General features: G+C 39.7%; 1 protein-coding gene across 6 annotated transcripts in view; it reads right to left on the reverse strand.

Annotated features, from left to right (window-relative positions):
- DTNB (dystrobrevin beta) overlaps positions 1-18,569 on the reverse strand; it is a 245,239-nt gene that overhangs the window by 159,491 nt on the left and 67,179 nt on the right. For all 6 annotated transcript variants that reach the window (XM_060117915.1, XM_060117913.1, XM_060117914.1 and 3 more), the window contains exon 6: positions 11,262-11,416. In XM_060117915.1, the coding sequence (XP_059973898.1) occupies positions 11,262-11,416 (155 nt within the window). The remainder of the gene's footprint in view (positions 1-11,261; positions 11,417-18,569) is intronic.

An 18,569-nucleotide genomic window follows, 5' to 3' on the forward strand; every position in this document is an offset into this window, starting at 1 on the left:
TATTTCAATAAAACATATGAAATGAAAAAAATAAATAGGCTAGGTATTACTATCTTCATTTTACAGATGAGATAATAAAGGAATGACGCATTTAAATGATTTGTAAAGGTCCTACCAAAATCAGGACTACAACTCAGGTGTCCTTCAAATGACTATTGCTGAAGAGTTCTGAAGGAAAGTCTCAGATCCAGGACAAAGACTGCAGGCCGGGGCTTCCCTGGTGGCGCAGTGGTTGAGAGTCCGCCTGCCGATGCAGGGGACATGGGTTCGTGCCCTGGTCTGGGAAAATCCCACATGCCTCTCGGAGCGGCTGGGCCCGTGAGCCATGGCCGCTGAGCCTGCGCGTCCGGAGCCTGTGCTGCGCAACGGGAGAGGCCACAGCGGTGAGAGGCCCGCGTACCGCAAAAAAAAAAAAAAAAAAAAAAAGACTGCAGGCCAGCACTGAATGGAGGGAGGGAGAGGTTCTCACATATATGTAAGAGGGTTAAATGAGGGTGATAACAGTAGGAAGTTACCATCCAAAGGCCCTTATACATCGCTATGCATTGATGGTGTAGTTTGAGAAATGCCTACTCGAATAGGCTAAATAAAGTTTTCCAAAGTATTTTCCATCTCAGGCATCAAAGTTACTAACGCTTCTGAGATTTCAGTGGAATCTGGGAGGAATGCGTGAGCAACGTTAAAAATAAAAACAGAAAGTCACCCAGCATTTGAATGGAGGTTCAGACATGGAAAATGCCTCTTATAATGGATATGCAAATAACTGCAATAAACCAAAATGAAATTAAAAGTGTCTACTTAAAATTGAGAAAGAAGATGCTAGGAAGTTTTTAGCTAGTCAAAGGTGGTTAATATACGTTTGTATTATATCACTTATCATAAATGTAATGTTTAAATTAATGTTTCTGTATCATCTTATATTTGTTAAAAATTACACTTTTTACAAATCCGCTTATAATCCTAATGATACTTTCCCTCAAAGTTTTGATTCACCTATCATGGAGTTTTTTGTGGTTTCTTAAATCTTCAAGATGAAAAGGAATTATGCTTGATATCTCAGAACTCCCTCATAAATACGCTCAGGATCAGTTTCCAAAAGTTGTCCTAAGTCATACTATAATCTGAAATCCTCCAAAAGCATGAGGAATGAAACCAGAAGAACTGTGTCCCAGTGCTCTGTCTTCCATTAACTACGTGATTTGGGGGAAATCACCTAACATCCTGGTTTCAGTTTTCTTATCTCTCAAGGGCTAGAGCAGTGGTTCTCGAAGTATGGTCAGAGGTCCCCCTGCAAGGTTGCTAAAACATTTCCAAGGAGCCCATGAGGTCAAAACTATTTTCATAATAATACTAAGACATTATTTGCCTTTTTCAATCTGATTCTCTCATGACTGTACAGTGGAATGTTCCAGAGGCAACGTGGCACATCCACAATTATCTGCAAAAGCTTTTAAAATATTCCTCTCTTTTCCGACTACACAGCTGTCTGAGACCAGATTTTCTTTCCATACTTTAACCAAAACAACATATCACAACAGATTGAATGGATAAGCAGATATGAAAACCCAGCTGTCTTCAACTGAGCCAAATATTAAAGAAATTTGCAAAAAATATAAAACAATGCATTCTTCTCGTTACATTTTTTTGCTTTGGAATATCCACTTTTCATAAAATATATTATTTATGTTAATATGTAATCGGTTTATCATTGTTCTTTTTAAATGATTTAATATTTTATAATTTATCAGTTTTGATTTCTAATATGGAAATACTGATAGATATAACTCATATAAGCAAAATCTCTCTGGGGTGCTCAAATATTTTCAGGGGTGTAAAAAGGTCCTGATACCAGAGAGTTTGAGAACTCACCTGACAGAATTCCCAGCTCTAAAATTCCGTGACTCAGTAAATAACTATGTGAAAGACAGACTCTTTCACTCTTTTCTTCTACCTTTTTGTTTTGCTTTATTTTGGTTTTGCTCCTGAGTTGAACACATTCTTTGCATTTCTCTTTATTTTTTACAACAGAATATTTATAACAAAAACTATAATAAAACTGCAAGTAATGAACATTCTTGCCACAATTCTCATTTTTCTGTATTTCCCTCCAAATGCATGTTTCTATATAATTATGTACATAGGATATATAAAAATATATAATCTGTCTTTCCACTTAATGTTTATTCTTTTTTTAATAAATTTATTTATTTCTGGCTGAGTTGGGTCTTTGTTGCTGCGCGGGGCTCTCTCTAGTTGTGGCGAGTGGGGGCCACTCTTTGTTGCCATGCGTGGGCTTCTCATAGTGGTGGCTTCTCTTGTTGCAGAGCACAGGCTCTAGGCGTGTGGGCTTCAGTAGTTGAGGCACGTGAGCTCTGAAGCGCAGGCTCAGTAGTTGTGACGCCCAGGCTTAGCTGCTTCGCGGCATGTGGGATCTTCCCAAACCAGGGCTCGAACCCGTGTCCCCTGCATTGGCAGGCAGATTCCCAACCACTGTGCCACCAGGGAATCCCCCACTTAATGTTTTATTAAATACTTTGTTTTGCTACAAGGTCTTCTTTTCTCACCATTTTAACAGCTGCCTCATCCACTGAGCAAAAACACCATGATTTATTTATGCTTTCCTCAATAAAACATTGAGCCTGTTTTTATCTTTGTATGCACTCTCATATTTTTCTTAGAAACCAGTGTTTCTATTTGTTGTCTACTTCCCCACGCTTTGTTATTCTAATCATCAACACTGACAATTATTAGTCTAGATGCCATTTGACTTCTCTCCCTCCACTCTTGGCTACAACTTTCCTGTTTTAAAAGAGGGGAGAAATCATCTCGTAAAAGTGAGAAATCCAGTATCACTAAAATAACGTGAGAAAACAAATAAAATAATTTAGCATTAGGTCATCATAGCTGCAATTTCCAATCTCATCTTTTCCATTAAAAACTCCTATTTTCTGGGACTTCCCTGGTGGTGCAGTGGTTAAGAATCCGCCTGCCAATGGAGGGGACATGAGTTCGATCCCTGGTCCGGGAAGATCCCACATGCCGCGGAGCAACTAAGCCCATGTGTCACAACTAATGACCCCACGTGCCGCAACTACTGAAGCCCACACATTCTAGGGCCCGCGTGCTGCAACTATTGAGCCTGTGTGCTGCAACTACTGAAGCCTGGGTGCCTAGAGCCTGTGCTCTGCAACAAGAGAAGCCACCGCAATGAGAAGCCCGCACACTGCAACAAAGAGTAGCCCCCACTCGCCACAACTAGAGAGAACATGTGCACAGCAACAAAGACCCAATGCAGCCCAAAACAACAAAAACAACAAAACTCCTATTTTCTTATGGGCAACAGGGAAATATTTCTTATCCATTGCCCTATCACTTACTTGGTAATCAATTAAACAATATATGACATTTAGCTAAAAGACTTAAAAACAGCATTTTTTAAATCTTTCAGATTAAAATGTTTTTTTTTTTTTTTTTTTTGCGGTATGCGGGCCTCTCACTGCTGTGGCCTCCCCCGTCGCGGAGCGCAGGCTCCGGACGCGCAGGCTCCGGACGCGCAGGCTCAGCGGCCATGGCTCACGGGCCCAGCCGCTCCGCGGCATATGGGATCCTCCCAGACCGGGGCACGAACCCGTATCCCCTGCATCGGCAGGCGGACTCTCAACCACTTGCGCCACCAGGGAGGCCCTAAAATGTTTTTATACAAACTTTTTGTGTAAAGTTACAGAAATACTTTGTCTGACAAGAGCAAACACACATTAACTGGTTACAGGACCAGTGCTATGGGTCAGTCTTTCAGTTATTATAAGATACTGAATCATATCACAGATTTATTCTGGACTTTGAAAATTAGAGTACTTTGTAATGACACAACAATATAGTGTTGCTGTGCTTTTTATCGGGATACTTTTATTTATTATAGCTTTTTTTTAAAAAATGGGAAAGGTCTTCAAAAATTCTGAAATTCGGTATTTTCCTCATTGCAAAGGTTGTCTCATTTGAGAAAATTATGGAATAATATCAGTGAAAACAACAAGGTTGCAATCACATCCATGAGCTTTAAGCTTGCAGTTAGAATTCAAGCCCAGATACTTCCTCATGCCATAACAGATTTAAAACCACTACTCAAATCCAAGTACCTGGGAATCACTGATGATTTTCCAGACACTGTTAGTAATGGGGATTTAAATTTGAAGGAGACCAAGGTGCATCCCTCAGGGCATAAGTGAGCTAGATGTAACAGGCCAGGGCCTGTAGAAGAGGAAACAATTAATCCTACATTGAAAGATTCAGAGCATAAAGACAAGGAGATATTTAGCTGTGACTTGAAATATGAGGCCTCTGTTGGAGGAGAGAAAGAAGGTCGGTGGGGTTACTGGCATTTCAGTGAGAGCTAACAGCATAAACAAAGAAGAGAAGTATACCACTTTCACCTACACAAAACAAGACAAATGCAAATCAAAACGATGCTGAGATAACACTTCTCATCTCTCAGACTGGCAAAATTCCTAAATGTAAGATCATGTGCTGTTGCCAAGGCTGTGGAGAAAAAGATGGACTTACACACTGCTGGCGGGAGTGTAACTGGTACAACCCCTGTGGCACTGGGGCAGTATCTAAAAAGAATCCATGGCATCCTGAGGGACGGGGTCTGTGGGGGTAGGAGGGATCAGGAATGAAGGTGAAAGAGAGGCAGGGGGTGGATCGATAAGCAACACCTCGTCTGGCTAACTACCTTATCCAGGAGGCAGTGAGGTGTTAGTAAGGTTTTTTCAAAGCAAACTAGGGACAACAGGGCTGTTTTTTAAAATGATGACTTAAACTCAAATTTGCTTAGGATTAAAAGGAATAATGGGGAGGACCTTCAAGATGGCAGAGAAGTAAGACGTGGAGATCACCTTCCTCCCCACATATACACCAAAAATACATCTACATGTGGAACAACTCCTACAGAACACCTACTGAACGCTGGCAGAAGACCTCAGACCTCCCAAAAGGCAAGAAACTCCCACGTACCTGGCTGTGTGGCTGATAGGGTCTTGGTGCTCCGGCTGGCTTTCAGGCCTGAGCCTCTGAGGTGAGAAGGCTGAGTTCAGGACATTGGACCACCAGAGACCTCCTGGCTGCATGTAATATCTATCAGCGAGAGCTCTCCCACATATCTCCGTCTCAACACTAAGACCCAGCTCCACACAATGACCAGCAAGCTACAGTGCTGGATACCCTATGCCAAACAACTAGCAAGACAGGAACACAGTCACACCCATTAGCAGACAGGCTGCCTAAAATCATAATAGGCGCACAGACACCCCAAAACACACCACTGGACGCAGTCCTGCCCACCAGAAAGACAAGATCCAGGTTCATCCACCAGAACACAGGCACTAGGTCCCCTCCGCCAGGAAGGCTATACAACCCACTGCACCAACCTTACCCACTGGGGGCAGACACCAAAAATAACAGGAACTATGAACCTGCAGCCTTCAAAAAGGAGACCCCAAACACAGTAAACTAAGCAAAATGAGAAGACAGAGAAATACGCAGCAGATGAAGGAGAAAGGTAAAAACCCACCAGACAAAACAAATGAAGAGGAAATAGGCAGTCTACCTGAGAAAGAATTCAGAGTAATGATAGTAAAGATAATCCAAAATCTTGGAAATAGAGAAAATACAAGAAAAGTTTAGCAAGGACCTAGAAGAACTAAAGAGCGAGCAAACAAACAATGATGAACAACACAATAAATGAAACTAAAAATTCTCTAGAAGCAATCAATAGCAGAATAACCGAGGCAGAAGGACGGACAAGTGACCTGGAAGATAAAATAGTGGAAATAACTACTGCAGAGCAGAATAAAGAAAAAAGAATGGAAAGAATTGAGGACAGTCTCAGAGACCTCTGGGACAACATTAAATGCACCAACATTCGAATTACAGGGGTCCCAGAAGAAGAAGAGAAAAAGAAAGGGACTGAGAAAATATTTGAAGAGATTATAGTTGAAAACTTCCCTAATATGGGAAAGGAAATAGTCAATCAAGTCCAGGAAGCACAGAGTCCCATACAGGATAAATCCAAGGAGAAACATGCCAAGACACATATTAATCAAACTATCAAAAATTAAATACACAGAAAAAATATTAAAAGCAGCAAGTGAAAAGCAACAAATAACACACAAGGGAATCCCCATGAGGTTAACAGTTGATCTTTCAGCAGAAACTCTCCAAGCCAGAAGGCAGCGGCAGGATATATTTAAAGTGATGAAAAGGAAAAACCTATAACCAAGATTACTCTACCCAGCAAGGATCTCATTCAGATTCGATGGAGAAATTAAAACCTTTACAGACAAGCAAAAGCTAAGAGAATTCAGCACCACCAGACAAGCTTTACAACAAATGCTAAAGGAACTTCTCTAGGCAGGAAACCAAGAGAAGGAAAAGACCTACAAAAACAAACCTAAAACAATTAAGAAAATGGTAACAGGAACATACATATCGATAATTACCTTAAGTGTAAGTGGATTAAATGCTTCAACCAAAAGACACAGACTGGCTGAATGGATTCAAAAACAAGACCCATACATATGCTGCCTGCAAGAGACCCACTTCAGACCTATGGACACATACAGACTGAAAGTGAGGGATGGAAAAAGATATTCCACGCAAATGGAAATCAAAAGTAAGCTGGAGTAGCAATTCTCATATCAGACAAAATACACTTTAAAATAAAGACTATTACAAGAGACAAAGCAGGACACTACATAATGATCAAAGGATCAATCCAAGAAGAAACCATAAGTATTGTAAATATTTATGCACCCAATATAGGAGCACCTCAATAAATAAGGCAAATGGAAACAGCCATAAAAGGGGAAGTCAACAGTAACAGAATCATAGTAGGGGACTTTAACACCCCACTTTCACCAATGGACAGATCATCCAAAATGAAAATAAATAAGGAAACACAAGCTTCAAATGATACATTAAACAAGATGGACTTAATTGATATTTATAGGACATTCCATCCAAAAACAACAGAATACACTTTCTCCTCAATTGCTCATAGAAAATTCTCCAGGATAGATCATATCTTGGGTCACAAATCAAGCCTTGGTAAATTTAAGAAAACTGAAATCATATCAAGTATCTTTTCCGACCACAACGCTAAGAGACTAGATATCAATTACAGGAAAAAATCTGTAAAAAAATACAAACACATGGAGTCTAAATAATACACTACTTAATAACCAAGAGATCACTGAAGAAATCAAAGAGGAAATCAAAAAATACCTAGAAACAAATGACAATGAAAACACAACAACCCAAAACCTATGGGATGCAGTAAAAGCAGTTCTAAGAGGGAAGTATATAGCAATACAATCCTACCTCAAGAAACGAGAAACATCTCAAATAAACAACCTAACCTTACACCTAAAGCAATTAGAGAAAGAAGAACAAAAAACCCCTAAAGTTAGCAGAAGGAAAGAAATCATAAAGATCAGATCAGAAATAAATGAAAAAGAAATGAAAGAAACGACAGCAAAGAAAATAAAGCTAAAAGATGGTTCTTTGAGAAGAAAAACAAAATTGATAACCTATTAGCCATTGGTCAAATGTTCTTCACTGATACTTCTTTGTATAAATTCCTTTGCCTGTCCTGACACTACTTAACAGCAGCATTCCAGAACTTGATCAATTTTTAGCCTGATCTCCAGGAAGCATCTATGTGAAAAGCCACATAAGTATCATATACATGATTACCCCAGAGGACTGTGGAGGCAACTGTTTGATGTGATGGTACTAGTAAAGCAGCAGCAGCAGTGAGATGAATTCTAAATGAAAACTGGTTGTGGTGTCTTCATCCTACTCATCCTCACTTATATCTCTGTAGGGTATTTTAACACCTGCAGGGCACTTTTTTTTTTAACATCTTTAATGGAGTATGATTGCTTTACAACGGTGTGTTAGTTTCTGCTTTATAACAAACTGAATCAGCTATACATATACCTATATCCCCATGCAGGACACTCTTGTACCAGGATGTGTTTGGACAGCCTCATATCACTTGAAAAATGCATATTCAGGGGCAAAATGCAAACTATGCTTTATTAGAATAACTGAAGCAGAGAGATATTTTTAATATACTAAAAGCTGATATTGTCACTTATGCTTAGAGAAAAAAATAGTGTATAGAGACTAATTTCCACTAAAGCAATCAGCCAAAGTGTGTAGAAATTTGGGAAGAACATCTCCTCAGAAATTAATAAAAGTAACTCTCCTGAATTATGGGTGGCACCTTCAGTGCTAAAGCCGAGTAATCCCTAGACAAGCTGTAAAATACTGTTTGGAAGTCTGAATTCAGACAAATATGAGTTCTTAACTTTAAATGTAAAAGCGGATGTATATGTGTTTGTTTCTTGGTTCCTTTGTGAATCAAAGTATCACAGGGCAGGAGGATCTGGTTTACAATGTCCTTTCAGTTCTAAAACCTTTAGATTTGTCCCTTTTATATTTTAACCTTTTACTTTTAAATAATTTCAGGCTTATGGAAAGGCTGTAAGAAGATTATTTTAAAATTCCCATAAGGGGCTTCCCTGGTGGCGCAGTGGTTGAGAGTCCGCCTGCCAATGCAGGGGACACAGGTTCATGCCCCAGTCCAGGAAGATCCCACATGCTGCAGAGTGGCTGGGCCCGTGAGCCATGGCCGCTGAGTCTGCACGTCCGGAGCCTGTGCTCCGCAATGGGAGAGGCCACAACAGTGAGAAGCCCGAGTACCACAAAAAAAAAAAAAAAAAAAAAAAAAAAATTCCCATTTACCATTAACCCAGACTCCTCAAATGTTAACAGTGCATAAGAGATGTCCCTGGGGCCTCCCTGGTGGCGCAGTGGTTAAGAGTCCGCCTGCCGATGCAGGGGATACGGGTTCGTGCCCCGGTCTGGGAGGATCCCATATGCCGCGGAGCGGCTGGGCCCGTGAGCCATGGCCGCTGGGCCTGCACATCCGGAGCCTGTGCTCCGCAACGGGAGAGGCCACAACAGTGAGAGGCCCGCATACCGCAAAAAGAAAAAAAAAAAAAAAAAAAAAAAAAAAAAAAAGAGATGTCCCTTTACCTTTAAATATGTCAGATTGTACTTCTGCAAAACCAGGACATTCTCTTAATTAAATACAAGTATCAAAATCAGGAAATTACCATTACTGACAGAATACTATTATCTAGTCTACAAAAACTTTTTTAGAAGAAATGCAAATGTTATTTATTTTTAAATTTTTTTTTATTTTTTGGCTACATTGGGTCTTTGTTGCTGCCCGCAGGCTTTCTCTAGTTGTGGTGAGCAGGGGCTACCCTTCGTTGCGGGGCATGGGCTTCTCACTGCTGTGGCTTCTCTTGTTGCGCCACACAGGCTCTAGGCACACAGGCTTCAGTAGTTGTGGCATGTGGGCTCAGTAGTTATGGCTCGTAGGCTCTAGAGCGCAGGCTCAGTAGTTGTGGCACATGGGCTTAGTTGCTCCACAGCATGTGGGATCTTCCCGGACCAGGGATTGAACCCGTGCCCCCTGCATTGGCAGGCGGATTCTTTTTTTTTTTTTTTTTTTTTTTGCGGTATGCGGGCCTCTCACTGTTGTGGCCTCCCCCGTTGCGGAGCACAGGCTCCGGACGCGCAGGCTCCGGACGCGCAGGCTCAGCGGCCATGGCTCACGGGCCCAGCCGCTCCGCGGCATATGGGATCCTCCCAGACCGGGGCACGAACCCGTATCCCCTGCATCGGCAGGCGGACTCTCAACCACTTGCGCCACCAGGGAGGCCCCTGGCAGGCGGATTCTTAACCACTGCGCCACCAGGGAATTCTCTGAGTCTACAAAATTTATTCAGATTTTCTCTACTGTCCAATAATGTCCTTTTTAACAACAACAACAAAATTCTGGATCATTTCAGTTTTCAGGTTTCTAGATACCTGTAATCTGGAACAGTTCCTCAGTCTTTTTTTTGTCTTTCATGACATTGACCCTTTTAAAGTGTACAAGCCAGTTATGTTGTAGAAATCCTGCATTTGGCTTTGTCAGATGTTTCCTCAATAAGACTCAGATTGTGCTTTTCTGGCAGGAGAACCACAGCAGTGATACTGGGTGCTTCTAAGAGCATCCTATCAATAGGCAGGGTTATCAGCCTCTCCCTTTACTGGTGATATGGATTTGATCACTTGGTTAAAGTGGTATCTGAAAGGTTTCTCCACTGTAAAGTTACTATGTTTCCTTTGTAATTAATAAATATCTTATGGGGAGATACTTTCAGACTATGTCAGTATCCTATTTCCAATAATCTTTTACCCACTAGTTTTTTTTTTTTTTTTTTTTGTGGTACGCGGGCTTCTCACTGCTGTGGCCTCTCCCGTTGCGGAGCACAGGCTCCGGATGCGCAGGCTCAGCGGCCATGGCGCACGGACCCAGCCGCTCCGCGGCATGTGGGATCTTCCCGGACCGGGGCACGAACCCGTGTCCCCTGCATCGGCAGGCAGACTCTCAACCACTGCGCCACCAGGGAAGCCCCTACCCACTAGTTTTAACATAGATTTTTTTTTTTCTTAATTCTCTGCTTTACAGAACTTTCTTAGTTTAGCATGAAGCTCCTTTATCTCATCTCTACCTGAAAAAAAAAAAAAAAAAAAAAGGATGCTACAGCCAGCATCCACTCTGCTCTCAGCTGAGGCATAGTTAAGATCTCAGGAATACACTCAACCTCTAGAGCAGGACCACAAAAGGACACTCACAAATAAAGAAGAAACCAAATCTCTCTTTCATATGAAAATGGCAGTATACCCTTGAGGGATTTTGAGCTGGCAGTTGAGAGCTGTATAGCATTCCTTGTCTTCAGTGCTCAGGAAACAAAAATCCAGTATTATATTGAGTTTTATATCAAAATTCCTATACTTCACAGTTAAAAAACTCATTAGGGAGAGTAATATATGTCTAGCAGCAATAAGATAAATACTTTACCTTAAACATTTTTCTTGAAATTTTTAGTAATTTAAAATATTTCAACTGTGATCATTTTTTCAGAAAAGACTTCCCTCCCCTCTTCCAAGAAAAGAGTTCTCAGGTGACTTTTTAATCCCCCCTCTTTTCTACATGCCCTCCTTTGACTTAAAAGTTCTTTTTCCTCCCCTACTCAAGACCTACATTCCTAGAGTTAAGCAATCTGGCGGAATCTGACAACAGGTGGAGAGGTGGGTGAGAGCTCTTCTAATCCTAGATTCTGTAAACCTATCCTTACCTGCTGTGGGAAACAGGTGCGGACTGAGTGCTCTGTGTAACCAAAAGATGGCCCTTCAAAGACAGCTGTTGGGAGCTTCAGAACTTCCTTCAGAAACTGGTCAAACTTGCTAAATATCATTAAGCCATTGGAATCTGACATCTGGGAGAAAACATCTATGAGAACAAAACCAAATAAAGTCAAACTATAAGGAAATATCAACTCTTTATAAACAGCTCTATGTCATTTGTATACCAGTCCAAAAGCATCATTAAAAAGTATCATAAGGTTATTATGATTTTTAGTTAACATGAATTCTCATTAACACTGTGTGGTTACTTTGCTGATGAGGCCCCTCTTTCCCACCCGCTTAATATTCTACCTAAACATCACATAACCACTCATGTACGTCTACCTACCTACTCTTTTTGAGTATACATAACTGGATAATATATAACTTTTTATTTTATCTATTTACACCTCACTTTATTCCAAGAAGAATTTGTAGCAGCATATCTTTATCTCTTACATTTATGTACATATTTATATGACATACACATCTTTGAGTGTATGAATATATTTGCATATTGGTGATAGGGTATGAAAGAAATTGTATTTGCATATTCATATACTAATGATGTAATATATTCCTGTGTAGTATGTTTATTTAAAATATTCCATTTAGTAAGTTCCAGAGTAGAATAAAAAGAACTCATATAATCTCTTCTATCACAAGATACTCTGATACTATAAGATCCTATTTTTACATAAAGTCTGACCCAAGCAGCTAGAAAGACAGTTCCAGTAATACTACTATTTCTTTTTTATTTTTTGGTTTTTTTTGTGGTACGCAGGCCTCTCACTGTTGGGGCCTCTCCCGTTGCGGAGCACAGGCTCAGCGGCCATGGCTCACGGGCCCAGCCGCTCCGCGGCATGTGGGATCTTCCCGGACCGGGTCACGAACCCGTGTCCCCTGCATCGGCAGGCGGACTCTCAACCACTGCGCCACCAGGGAAACCCAATACTACTATTTCTTTATCTCCTTGTAGAGAGTTTCCTATCTCCAGTTAGTTATTTCTCTCTTCTCACCCACAATTGGGGAGAAAAAGAAAAATAACCAGGAGCTCAAAACAACTTGACAACTTTAACCTAAGCTTTCTTTTCAAACTATTCATCTTTCTTACAAACAAATCAGTGAGTTAAATATGCAGAGAAAAATAACTTCCTGAGGGCTTTCCAAACATGGCACTTTAAAAAATCATATTCTGGGCTTCTAAGTGACTGGGTTACTAAGTGGCTAAATCAAGATTTAAACCCACACTTATCCAACTGCAAAGACATTCCATTACATCACACTTCTTCAAAATATAGTGTAGAATAGATACAAAAACACACAGGGGTCTTCCCTGGTAGCGCAGTGGTTGAGAGTCCGCCTGCCGATGCAGGGGACCGGGGTTCATGCCCCGGTCTGGGAAGATCCCACATGCCGCGGAGCAGCTGGGCCCGTGAGCCACGGCCGCTGGGCCTGCATGTCCGGAGGCTGTGCTCCGCAACGGGAGAGGCCACACAGTGAGAGGCCCGCGTACTGCAAAACAAAAAACAAACAAACAAACAAAAAACACATAGGGAAGAACTGTCAAGAAAGAAATTTAGAAGCTTGGCCTTGAAAAATAGAATTTGGAATGATGAGGTTAAAACAGCTGGGGGGTGGGGGTCTGGGGACACAACTAGAGAAGAACAGGATAAATAAAACAAATGAACAGATATAACAAAACAGAAACAGACTCACAGATACAGAGAACAAAGTGGTGATTACCAGTGGGGAGGGGCAAGATGGGGGTAGGGAATGAAGAGGTACAAACTACTATGCATAAAATAAATAAGCTGCAAGGATATATTGTACAACACAGGGAATATAGCCAATATTTTACAGTAACTTTAAATAGAGTATAATCTCTAAAAATATTGAATCACTACGTTGCACACTTGAAACTAATATAATATTGTAAATCAACCATACTTCAATTTAGAAAAAAAAAGGAGAGTAGGATAAAAGTCTCTGTGGCAGGAATTTATAGAGTGTGTCTATTAGTGGTGGTAGGCAAGAAACAGTGCATCAAAGAGAACATTCTGACTATGATCATTTATATTGTGAAGTAAAGGTAAATAGAGATTGAATAAGAAAAGTATGTTATGAATGAAAACTTTGAAAGAGGAAACAATTTGGATTTGGTTTAAAAATGCTGAAGTAGGGAAGAAATATTTAGAAAGTTAGGTTTCAAGAAAATTAGATTGTTAATGACTGGCAGAATGAATAAAAGAGGAAGAATAAGATTGGCGACATCAGCTAGAAAACCCTGTAAATAATGCACAAGTAAGGAAGTGTGAGTCAGAATTACAGGAGTGACAGTATTGAGGGGAGGGCTTGGTCAACTCCAAGACATTTCAATGCAGGAAACTGAAGTTGATGGCAAAGTGGATTAGAGAATAAAGGAATTTCTAAAATTAGGATTATTTTAAGCTTCTAGCTCAGAAAAAGGCTGACAACCCTGACTGAAATAACCAAATTGAAGATAAAGATACTTAGCTTTGAACATAACTGTATTTGAACTAATCAGCAAATTTCCAAGTAGAACCATCCTGTAGGCAGTTAGAAGCCGAGTGCTGGGCCACAGTCCGAGACAGCAGATACAGAGTTTTGAAGACATTACCAAGTATGTGAGTAACTGATGCCCTCTGAAGGAGGGAAGAGCATCATGACTTAATTTTCAAATAGCTAGCTGCTGTTCTCATAATGAAGAAAATAATCATCCATTAAATCTGAATGAAAACTAAGGGGAAATACGGGATGTGGCAGACACTGCAAGGTGCCTACGACTCAGTATCTATTTTCTCATTTTCACTCCCGAACTGAACTCTGATTAGAATGGCAATGTGTTCCCCTTAAAAATTACTTCCCAGACTCTTGTGCACGTCGTAATTCTGAAGTGAATTTATAGAAAAGCTTTTGCTTCCCTGATAGAGGCATCTCTTTCTTCTTTCTACTTAAAATGAGAATAAGGTGCAGTAAAGAGCAGTCACTTATAATCCTAGGAGGAAGGCCATATGGCAGAGCAGGAAGACAGGAGGAAGCCAAGTCTCTGATGACATCCCTGAGTCATGGTACCAACCTTGAACTTGCCAGCCTCTGCGCTTATTGTTGCGTGAGAAAAATAAATCCCAATGGTTTTATGCCGCTGTTAGGCAAGTTTTCTGTTGCCACTCGATGTATTCATAACGGAGAAACTAGCAAGTTAATGGTAGAAATATTCAAGACCAGAGACTTCAGCTGCCAAGTATATACTGATAAATACACATAGGTATAGCTTCCAATCACAAAAACATACGTGTATACATCCACACCACCAAATCTATACCTAACTCATTCAGAGCAATAAAGGAGCGATTAGATAGTGAAATGACTAATTTCCCCCTCAAAAAAAGTATTACTTTCAGTTATACTTAGTTACTAGGTCATAAGATAGATTCAAAGCAGTAAAAAAAATTTTAATCAATGAAAAAAGAAACTATAACTTAATAGGCCCACATTACACTAGTAAGAGAACAAGCAGAAACATGTTTGTTGGTTGGTTGGTTTTAAAAGAAAAACTGGTAGATCTCAAAACTGTTAAGTAATTACTTAGAAGTCATGACTTCTAGAGTTACTTGTTTAAAATAGTTTTTCTGTTTTTTGTTTTTTAGATTAGGCTTCTCATATCTGTAACAAAAACACTGAAAATAATTGCTTATTTTTTATTGTAAATGAAATATAACAATGAATCTAAGTGTGATTTACTATATACATATAAAAATACCTTACCAAAGAAAGAAATAAGAGACAATTTAATAAAAACATCCCCCAAATTAAACGAGTCCTTTAATTAAAGCCCTAAACTGTTCTGGCATTAAGGGAATAAACTGCTTCCCAGATCACTGGTTAATTTCCCCAATAATTCTCTTTCTATTTATACATCTCTGAAAGAAGGTATGCTAATTTCCCATTAGTTGTTTCCAGATAAAAATACAGGCTTTCTCCCTTGTGAAAAACCCACAATCAAGCCCTTACACGCACACGTGTACAAAGTTTTTAAAATATTCTGTCCTTTGTGTAGTGGCAAAATAATGTTACTATTCCACCATCTTCACATATGTTTCAAATTTTTTTCTGGTGATAATGACCCTGGCTTTACTCATTGCATCTATCCATCTATCCACTCCCCTCTCATCCCCACATGACCAACCATATACTTTTGCAAGATGATAGGGCTGTTTACAATAAAGACTCAAGTCTATAGAAAAGAAAGCCATTTTTCTTCTGTATGTTAGTTTTCCTGGCAAATGTCTCTCATCTTCTCCTGTCATCTTTCTACCAACTGAGCAACCTAACCCACAAAAAATGTATACACACATCTGCATGTTTATAAATATCTGTATGTAACTAAATCCAAGTGCATATTTTATTCCCAAACTCATGAATATTCCTACATCATTCATTAAGTCAGAGTGAGGCTGGAGGATGGGATTCAGCCATGCCTTGGGCTTCTAGTGTTGACTGAGTCAGGAACTACCTTAGACAAGTCTCCAGGCCTTCCTTGGTTTTTGTTTATCTTTTTCTTTTTCATAAAATGCAGATGTACGACTCATTTCTTACTTGCTTCTAGCTCTAAAACATTTGGGTTATATGAGAAATGTGAATATGGGCAAGTATGCAGATTAAAGAGTCACTTCAGGCTAATGAAGTGAAGAGATGATTAACAGAAACCAGTCAGGACAAATATGCAGTGACAGGTGGTTAGAAGACTGTAAGAGAGGGTGCTAAATTTTGAACAGGTGAAACTGCTTAATTATAACTTCAAAGGTTGGCTCCCTACAGTTTGTTAATGAAACATCAAGGAAGCAAACAATTGAAATGTTAGAACTGCCAGTTCTGAGAAAAAAACACCTCAGGTCATCTTTCCTCTGGCTGCTCAAAGTGTGGTCTATCAAAAACACGCAAAAACAATAAGTAATATAAATTATTATTCTAAAACCATTTTTATGCTATAACCCAGAGAAAATAGCTAACAGTATTATCATTTTGGTATATTTCTTTCTTTTCCTATGTGCATAATAAATTTTTATTTAAAACTATATTACCTTTATGCATTTTGATCTGAAGCATATTTTTAAAGGCAGTATATTCAATCGTGTCGGTTTCCCAAAGTGTAACTGAGCTCTCACTTTTGGACACTAAAGCTGTTTTAAGTCTTCATATATTATAAAAAGTGTTGCAACAAATATATGTAAAACCTGGGGTACACCTCTGATTAATTCCTCACGATAAACTCAAGAAGCAGGCTGAGTCACTGGATACAAATATTCTTACAGCCCTTCTGACACACTGTTAGAATGCCCTTCAAAATGGTGGCACCAGTTTTCTAAAGGATTTAAAAATAAATTGCATGCATCATCTCCTCCTATCTTTCAGTGCAAGACAGATGGGGTTTGCATAAGAGATAAGTTTCTTAGAAAACAGCAGAATTAGACAAAGTAAATAAATCACATAGTTAAATTAGTTGATAATTAGTATGGTTTAATAAATAATGGGTTTTAACAGTCTGTAAATTTTGCTTCTCTGAGTTATTTTTTGGGTTTCTGACATTATTGAGTTTTCATCAGGCTGATGATCAAAGTCTGTACTCTGATTATAAATCATTGGTATTTAGAATCCTGACTTAAGTTGCCTCTGAATCTAGGATACAGTCCCTAATGGCCACAACAGTTAACCATTTATCTATAAATGAATGATACCTGGGGACAGAAACTCTCTTAAGAGAGACCTGAAAAGTCTAATTAAGAAATGTCTCTGGACTTCCTTGGCAGTCCAATGGTTGGGACTTTGCCTTCCAATGCAGGGGGTGCAGGTTTGATCCCTGGTTGTGGAGCTAAGATTCCACACTGCCTCACGGCCAAAAAACCAAGACGTAAAACGGAGGCAATATTGTAGCAAAATCAATAAAGACTTTTTAAAAAATGGTCCACATTAAAAAAATCTTAAAAAAGGAAATGTTTCAAACTAAAAACACAAGTATTGGTTAAGTCATTTTAAATGCCATCTTGACACTAAAACAAGCAAACAAAGACAGATCAAGGAAAAAGGGGGAAAATTAAAGGAAAAAATTCTAAAATAAGAGGTAAAAAGCAAAAAGATAAAAATAAAAGTAGAAATGCTGAGGCATATTCCATAAATTAGAAAACTCTAACTTAATGGGAACATTAACAGAGGTAACAGAAGTAGAGTCAGTGGGAGGAGGCTGCAGAAACTAAGAGCAAAGACAAGGGAACAAGTAGGAAGAAAAAAGTGAATAAATGGTCAAATATCATTTTATGTTACAATACAGTGTTACAGCTACCTTCTTCTACACTATTATTCAGCCACCTCCACTAAGTAGGACATAGCTGTGACTAGAAAGCAAGGGAAAAAGGATTCTCACAATAGCCAAAACTACGAAAGTGAGTGCTTCTCTCAATATGAGTAATCACTTCGTCCATACTCTAACAGAATAGAATGTTAAGAAGGCTGGTTGTGTTTTCTCTGTCAGTAGCATATGAAAAGTAAATCAGAAGCAAAAGGAGACTGCTTGAGACTGGTACACTGATAATACCATCACATTTACCAGCAATAAAGGACACATACACACACGTACACATGCATACACCATCACCACCACCACCAATGACAAAAAGTTCAAAAGCTGAAAAAACACAGCAGTCTGAAAACATGAGAAGGGATAAACAACCCAGAGCCTCACAATTAGCCCTAAATGCATCAGAGAATGACAACCCTAAGAGAAGAAAAATATTTAAGTTATGATCAGTGAGCTCTGTTTAAAACAGAAGGCACAGACCACACTTAAAGCGGTTTCCACCCTAGATGATTAAAACAAGAAAGTGGAGATAGGCCTCAATACCTGAAAGTGTTACTTCGGTTAAACATCTCACTCTCTAGTCAAGATAATTACAGTACAATAAAAATAATGAAACAGGGGCCTCCCTGGTGGCGCAGTGGTTAAGAGTCCGCCTGCCGATGCAGGGGATGCGGGTTCGTGCCCCGGTCTGGGAGGATCCCATATGCCGCGGAGCGGCTGGGCCCGAGAGCCATGGCCGCTGGGCCTGCGCATCCGGAGCCTGTGCTCCGCAACGGGAGAGGCCACAACAGTGAGAGGCCCGCATACCGCAAAAAAAAAAAAAAAAAAAAAAAAAAAAATAATGAAACAGGGGGACTTCCCTGGTAGTGCAGTGGTTAAGAAT

The sequence above is a fragment of the Mesoplodon densirostris genome, chromosome 14, assembly GCF_025265405.1.
Source record: "Mesoplodon densirostris isolate mMesDen1 chromosome 14, mMesDen1 primary haplotype, whole genome shotgun sequence".
Lineage (NCBI taxonomy): Eukaryota > Metazoa > Chordata > Mammalia > Artiodactyla > Ziphiidae > Mesoplodon > Mesoplodon densirostris.